The sequence below is a fragment of the Myxine glutinosa genome, chromosome 1, assembly GCF_964187855.1.
Source record: "Myxine glutinosa chromosome 1, kmMyxGlut1.1, whole genome shotgun sequence".
NCBI classification, from domain to species: Eukaryota; Metazoa; Chordata; class Myxini; order Myxiniformes; family Myxinidae; genus Myxine; species Myxine glutinosa.
Window position 1 is genome coordinate 206,213,205 of NC_136261.1, and position 8,408 is coordinate 206,221,612.

Here is an 8,408-nt window from a genome sequence, read left to right on the forward strand (position 1 = left end):
TAAGGTTGTGGTCAAGTTTCATCAGAATTGGGTGTGTATATTCTGAGAAAAAAGAAAATACCTATTTTGGGGGACAACCCTCCAATCCCTCCATGCACCCCTTCAAGGCCGGATTTATTTAATGCCTTGATCAAACTTTAGTCACAACACAACAAATATAATTTATGCAAAATTTGGTCGCAATCCCATTGGCGGTTTCGGAGAAGAAGTTTCAAGTGTTTACGGACGGACGGACGGACTGACGGACGGACAACGCGCCATCGCATAAGCTCCCCTGAACCTCGTTCCAGGTGAACTAAAAAATTGATTAGAGTACAATGAGCATGAAATCCAATAAAGGTCAATAATCTGACGAGAAATTGAATCTTGTCCAAATTTCGAAGTGGTTTAAATGATGGTGCCTGGTTGAGGCATGCAGAAGTCTGACTGGACGGTGTACGACTGTTTAATTGAACGGAATTTTTCATTTATTTATTATTGAGCGCATAAGGAATCAGGATTGAGAATGTCCATGGGGGTTATAATGTCCAAAATAGGCAGTTATACCCACTTGGTGGACAAATTATTTTGCAGGAAATCTAGAGATTTATTTTTTGATTCTGCACGGTCAAATGCAATTACAATGCATTCGCTGCAGTGATTAGAAATAATACAATTCGTATGTTCTTTTACTATAACAAATTTGATCCTGGAAGGGGTGGGTTCAAGGCGTACGTTTTTGTGTGCCACAACCTCTTCAGCCATTACTTTGGATTATTTTTGACAGCACAGCTTTATATCAGTGCTCGGCCACTCGAGAGATAGCAAGTTTTATGGCCATGTCGCAATAGATGGAACACTCAAACAGTCCTGTCAACTAGACAATCCTGGCAATGGAATACTCCATGTCAGATGTGAGAAGAATAAGGTAAACTAGAGCTGCGGACAGTGCTGTCTGCTTCCAAGCAGTCCGAATCTGCCTCCCACATGAGCGCCATCTCTATGTTTTCTGGGAAAACGGAACCCAAATATATCATCAGCAGGAAAAAAAACAGATTTTGTGGCCAATTCAGCATCAGTGAGCCAAACTACGTATAATAAGCTACTTCTTTCGTCAAATTTTAGAGTTTTGTGATTGTGTAACGTTGTAACATATTGGACCAATAGTGAGCTTCCAGTGTTTTTCGAACAGAAGTTTCAAACTCGCACTTTAATAGCGCCTTGGCTTAAGGTGTCCGCCAACTTTCATGGCGATCAGTTTAGCAGTTCTGGAGATGAAGATTGTTTTACGTTTGGGACAAAATCCAAGATGGTCACCAATACAGGACAAAATCCAAGATGGCCACCAATACAGGACAAAATCCAAGATGGCCACCAATACAGGACAAAATCCAAGATGGCCACCAATACAGGTCAAAATCCAAGATGGTCACCAATAAAAAAAACCCACCTTTTAGAGGCCATTTTTCCCCGCAAGCGGGGGTTGGCCTTTTTCGGGAACTGTGGTTGTTGTTGTTTTTTTCGGTCCCCTTTTTGAAGCAATGTTTTACGGCCGGATGCCCTTCCTGACGCCAACCCATTTTGCCGCCTTTAACGACAAGCAGGGAATTACCAGTGAACTGGTACTCAACTGGTACTCAAGATGGTCACCAATACAGGACAAAATCCAAGATGGCCACCAATACAGGGCAAAATCCAAGATGGCCACCAATACAGGACAAAATCGAAGATGGCCACCAATACAGGACAAAATTCAAAAACTAATTCGTTAGGATTAGGGTCCAAGGTTGTGCTGTAAACATGCACAGATTGGCATAGCCAGTTGTAACAGTTTTTTTTCAAAAGTCATTTCACCAAAAAAATCAGTGGAACTAGAATAAAAATAAAAATGATCCTAACAAGAACAATCAAGGGCTTCCTGCTCAGTTGTAAGACTTCCAGTCTCTCATTGTTGAAATTATTTGCATTTTCATCAAACAAGACTGTTATCAAGGCGTAGCCGGGCTTGGATCTGCTGAGTGAAGGATCTGCTGCCCCCTGTCATGTGACCAGATCCTCAGCTCTGATTGGTGGACGTTTGTGAGACACATACATACAGTACATATAACAGACGGACAGACAAACGCTGGTCCAGAAGGCATTTCCCTACGGGCTACGCCGTAAAAAATTAACCTTTGTGGACTTCCATTGGCTTAGAGGAATGAGGCAGCCAACTTGAACTTTCTTCCAAAAGAGTGTGCAATGCGCTTGTGCACACAGTACACGAGAACTCTGCACACCTTGCAGTAAGTACCTCTTTATGGTATTTACAATGGAACTTGAGGGATGAAAACCAGCTACCAGTGTGCTCACCAAAATCAAGTTGTGACCAAAGCACTCACTTGTATATGTGTTATTCTCTTTTATGCCTGCAGTCACTGATGAAAGACCTACAAACAAGGAAATAAAAATTGACGCATGGAAATGTTGCTTATATCGATTTCAGTTTGACACGCTGTCTCAAAAAATGGTGGATTCTTACTAAATATCACAATCAATCAAGAGCGCAAAGCAAGGATGTGGGATTAAAGGGATGTTGGAACAGGATTATGTGAGTACATTGCTTTCAAATTGATGAATGAAGATGTAAAAAATGTGAAAGACAATTACATTTTGTATTATATTAAGAGCATACAGGCACACGGGCATGTACACACACACACACACACACACACACACACACACACACACACACACACACACACACACACACACACACACACACACACACCTGTCCTCTTATTACCTCCGCCACCAAAGGTGGATGGATGGAGGTTATGTTTTCACCCCTGTCTGTCTGTCCGTTTGTGAACAAAATATCTCAAAAAGTTGTGGACGGATTTGGACGGATTTGGCAGAGATGCAGCGTATGTGACGAGGACGAAATGATTAGATTTTGGTGAAGATCCGAATTCGGATCCGGCAACTGGAATTGTTTAAGTGATTCTTCACCATTGGGAGATTGGGCCAAAAACGACATATAGCAGGATATCTCAAAAAGTTGTGGACGGATTTGGATGAAACTTGGTGGACAGATTGTGTGTCTGACAAGGAAGAATCGATTCAGTTTTGGTGAAGATCCGGATCCGGATCCAGCTGGTAGAATTTTTAAGTGATTCTTCACCATTGAGTGATATGGGCAACCAGGTGGAGGTTTGCTCTCTACTGAGTGCCGTTCTAGTTTCGCTACTGGATTCGGTGATGCCATCCATGATTAGAGAGGGGAGGGGTAGGGGGAGGAGGTTAAAGCCAAAGAGTTTGAGGGGCAATCTCCTGGGGGTCTTCTGGTCTACATGTGTGAATTGTGAAACCTCCATGGGTGCGGAACCATTTTTGCAGGTTTGACACAAATAAATTCCAAGCTAATGTGAAACTGGTTTCTACCTTTCTGCCAAACATTTGTGTCTCTTCATGTGACTTTCTCTGTGAAAGGTACGTTGGCACTCTGGACATCGCATTTCATATTCGGCTTGTTCTCGGTGTTGCTCTCTGTAGGTGGTATCTGTATGGATGGGCATGTCTTTAAGTATATAGCTCATCACCCTGCCCTGGATGTTGTTGCATCTTCACATCATACATCCGATGAGATCTTGTCTTCCTTCAGATTCGTATGGATTGCATCCGTCCATCACCTACGTGGGCCTCCTTGTGGGCATTGTTCGGGCAACCAGCACACACACAGCTATGCTCTTACACAACGTTGATTCGGCTTTGGTGGTCCATTGGCAAGGGTTACAATTTGTTTTTGTTTTTTTGTATATAAGATCGAGGCTCGTGTAAGAGCTAACATTAATCACAAAAAAACAAACGGACACATAAGACGAAATAAAGGGAACGGGAGACAAGATGGGGAGAGAGGGGGAGGCACACAAACACAACATTTGAGAGCAGGGATATCGGGAGATCAGTGGGAGGGAGAGGGCTTGGGGGGAGGAGGCGTGGGAAGGGGGGTGGGGGTGGGAGAGGTAAAAAAAAAAAAACACATGGACAGAGCTAGGACTTCCAGGAAAGAAGTCGGTATTTCAGAAAAGTGGATTTGGGGTGAATTAGCGGGGGTAGAAAAGATCAAGGTTTTGGATGGGGGAAGATAAGAGATGGTGGTGAACAGCTGTTTTGAAGACCTGGAGGGATGAGTGGGATTGAAGAGAGTGAGGGAGTTTGTTCCAGAGGCGGGTGTCACCACATCCCAGAAGTATTACCATTCAGACACATTATACTGAACGAAGGTGGCAGGAATTTGCAATTCGTTCAGGTGCTGGCAATAGGTCACCTACTCTTTGCAAAGGCACACTGTGGGATCTTTATTAGATACTAGCAGTTGTATCCGGCATTGCCCGGTGATGTTCTAATCCTGCTGGCATTTTGAAGAAACCGACTTGGTTTTTTTTTCTATTTTTTGTAGGTGCCCAAAACACTCTCCTACCTACACCCATAAGGAAATTTTATATTTAATATGATATCACACACACACACACACACACACACACACACACAAATCGGGGGTAAATATTTTTAATACTAAATATTTAAAACAATATAAATAAATATTAAATATTAAATAATAATAAATAATAAATAAAGAAATAATATAATAAATAATAATAATAAATATTAAATAAATAAATAATATAATAAATAATAATAATAAATAATATAAATAAATATTAAATATATAATAATAATAAATAAATTCATAATAAATAAATAATGTAATAAATAATAATAATAAATAAATAATAAATAAATAATATAATAAATAATAATAATAAATAATATAAATAAATATTAAATATATAATAATAATAAATAAATACATAATAAATAAATAATGTAATAAATAATAATAATAAATAATTAATAAACAAATATTTAATATAATAAATATATTTTTAATCGGGAATATTTTTTTTTTTCTCTTTTCTTTCTTTTTTTTGCCGAAAACACTCCCAGGCTTCCAAAGATCAATCACCGTGATCCAAAAAATAGTGGTTGAGTCTGATCATGTTTGAATTAAATGGTTCACCTTTGCAAGAAATTTGAGGATAGGGGATGACTAAGTGTTTCCATCACTAATAACATTACCACATATAGCACCAACTGGCTGAACAACTACCACATCACTGACGGTGTAAACGATTTGGAAAGGTAAATACCAGTGTTACACAATGTTTATTTTTGGACAGTTGTCTCACAGAGGAAATTGGAGCTCTTGTAACATAAAACACTTCCTGTGATGTGACGTATGAAAATCTCCAAAACAAGAGACAAGAGGAGTTTTTTTGTTTATGGTGAAAATAATTATGCAATGCTAAATTCGCTTAATGCATTGAGTTTAACAGCTGCATGTTTAAATACCATAAGTATTATTTGTGTCTTTTAATGATGTTTCCTCGGGGCTTAAACTCTAAAGTAACGACAAGGGTTTAATTTGGAAACAAAACATGAAAGGGATGGTGGAGGGGTTGGGGAGCAGGGGGGGGGGGGGGTGTGGGGAGACATTACATGGGGTACAAGTACCTGTTGAGGGATAGGTGCCCTCAACAGGTGGTGCACTTGTTGAGGATTTGGGGGGACATTAGGTGCAGTACCTGTTAAGGGTTTGGGGGTCATTAGGTGGGGTAATTGTTGAGGGTTTCAGACGTATTAGGTGGGTACTTGTTGAGGGTTTCGGAGGCATTAGGTGGGGTACTTGTTGAGGGTTTGGGAGGCATTATGTGGGGTACTTGTTGAGGGTTTGGGGGGCATTAGGTGGGGTACTTGTTGAGGGTTTTGGAGGCATTATGTGGGTACTTGTTGAGGGATTGGGATGCATTAGGTGGGTAGTTGTTGAGGGTTTTGGAGGCATTATGTGGGGTACTTGTTGAGGAGGATTAGAGACATGTTAGGTGGGGTACTTGTTGAGGGTTTGGGAGGCATTAGGTGGGGTACTTTGAGGGTTTGGGAGGCATTAGGTGGGTACTTGCTGAGGGTTTGGGAGGCATTATGTGGGGTACTTGTTGAGGGTTTGGGAGGCATTAGATGAGGTACTTGTTGAGGGTTTTGGGGGCATTTGATGAGGTACTTGTTGAGAGTTTTGGGGGCATTAGGTGGGCTACCTATTGAGGGTTTTGGAGGAATTAGGTAGGGTACTTGTTGAGGATTAGATACATGTTAGGTGGGGTACTTGTTGAGGGTTTGGGAGGCATTAGGTGGGTACTTGTTGAGGGTTTGGGAGGCATTATGTGGGGTACTTGTTGAGGGTTTGGGAGGCATTAGATGAGGTACTTGTTGAGGATTTTAGGGGCATTTGATGAGGTACTTGTTGAGAGTTTTGGGGGCATTAGGTGGGCTACCTATTGAGGGTTTTGGAGGAATTAGGTAGGGTACTTGTTGAGGATTAGATACATGTTAGGTGGGGTACTTGTTGAGGGTTTCGGAGGAAATATGTGGGGTACTTGTTGAGGGTTTGGGAGGCATTAGGTGGGTACTTGTTGAGGGTTTGGGAGGCATTATGTGGGGTACTTGTTGAGGGTTTGGGAGGCATTAGATGAGGTACTTGTTGAGGGTTTTGGGGGCATTTGATGAGGTACTTGTTGAGGGTTTGGGAGGCATTAGGTGGGTACTTGTTGAGGGTTTGGGAGGCATTATGTGGGGTACTTGTTGAGGGTTTGGGAGGCATTAGATGAGGTACTTGTTGAGGGTTTTGGGGGCATTTGATGAGGTACTTGTTGAGAGTTTTGGGGGCATTAGGTGGGCTACCTATTGAGGGTTTTGGAGGAATTAGGTAGGGTACTTGTTGAGGGTTTGAGGGTCATTACGCAGGGTACCTGATACTCTGATAGAGAATTAACATAACTACTCAGCGGGAAAGACCCCAATTGGTAACTCACCAAAGATCACCAGGTAGCTCGCTCGCAAAACCACTGGCATGAGGAACGTCGTGGATTGAGGAAATAGAGCTGGAAACGCCATAATCAATGGAGCTCGGAAACTCTGTGGGTTAAGATTGCACAAACCGACGATCGTTCGTTTAACCCCTGATGAAAATGAGCAGAAGCATTACCATCAGTAAAACAGGATTATAGTACAAACAATTATAAAATGAATCAAGCAGGTATTAATTGTTACCTGATGGTGGAATCGTTGATGAACCTGTTCCGTCCGTGCTATGAGTAAAACTGAGCTTGCCAAAACCGAAAGACACCTAAAGCTTTAAAGTTTAAACAAACATTCTTGAAATAATCACCACGAGCTTCACGTAGGTAACTAGTAAAACTGGTTTCATTCCATTTTCTGTGTCAAAAAACAAACCTTGATCTCAGTCACTTGGGTGAGAGCAGAACCGTTTTAACCAATGGGCAAAAGGGGTAGTTTCCCAGGGCCCACTGCTGACAGAGCCCCAAACGTCAGAGCAAGAACAACACCTCAATCCTATTTGAATTTAATGTCAATTGGGAAAGACATTTTGAAGCTCATCGACTTCACCCTCGATCACTGACGAATTTGCAAGACTAAAACTAAAAGTAAAAGCAAGAAAAACAAGTTGCGAATATAATAATAACGCGAACTGCCACATTACAACTGCTGGCAGTGATGACCGGTTTCCTCCGCCTTCCCGCTTTCAAACAACCCCGCTTTTGATACAACCCCGCTTTTGATACAACCCCGCTTTTGATACAACCCCGCTTTTGATACAACCCCGCTTTTGATTCACCCCCAATTTTGATACAACCCGCTTTTGATAAAACCCCGCTTTTGATAAAACCACGCTTTCATACAACCCCGCTTTCATACAACCCCACTTTTTATACAACCCTGCTTTTGATACAACCCCACTTTTGATTCACCCCCAATTTTGATACAACCCGCTTTTGATATAACCCCGCTTTTGATTCACCCCCAATTTTGATACAACCCGCTTTTGATATAACCCCGCTTTTGATAAAACCACGCTTTCATACAACCCTGCTTTCATACAACCCCGCTTTTTATACAACCCTGCTTTTGATACAACCCCACTTTTGATTCACCCCCAATTTTGATACAACCCGCTTTTGATATAACCCCGCTTTTGATTCACCCCCAATTTTGATACAACCCGCTTTTGATATAACCCCGCTTTTGATAAAACCACGCTTTCATACAACCCCGCTTTCATACAACCCCGCTTTCATACAACCCCGCTTTTCATACAACCCCGCTTTTGATACAACCCCACTTTTGATACAACCCCACTTTTGATACAACCCCGCTTTTGATATAACCCCGCTTTTGATAAAACCACGCTTTCATACAACCCCGCTTTTTATACAACCCTGCTTTTGATACAACCCTGCTTTTGATACAACCCCGCTTTGATACAACCCCACTTTGATACAACCCCACTTTGATACAACCCCACTTTTGATACA

The 8,408-nt window shown here is 41.6% G+C and overlaps 1 protein-coding gene across 1 annotated transcript in view; it reads right to left on the bottom strand.

Moving 5' to 3' along the window:
- LOC144893205 (uncharacterized) overlaps window positions 1-7,219 on the bottom strand; it is a 30,147-nt gene extending 22,928 nt beyond the window's left edge. Inside the window, exons 1-3 of the mRNA XM_078782861.1 lie at window positions 7,126-7,219; window positions 6,888-6,990; window positions 2,361-2,408 (exon numbers count right to left, since the gene is read on the bottom strand). Of these exons, the coding sequence (XP_078638987.1) occupies window positions 2,361-2,408; window positions 6,888-6,969 (130 nt within the window). The 5' untranslated portion in view covers window positions 6,970-6,990; window positions 7,126-7,219. The remainder of the gene's footprint in view (window positions 1-2,360; window positions 2,409-6,887; window positions 6,991-7,125) is intronic.
- Window positions 7,220-8,408: the final 1,189 nt, after the last annotated feature.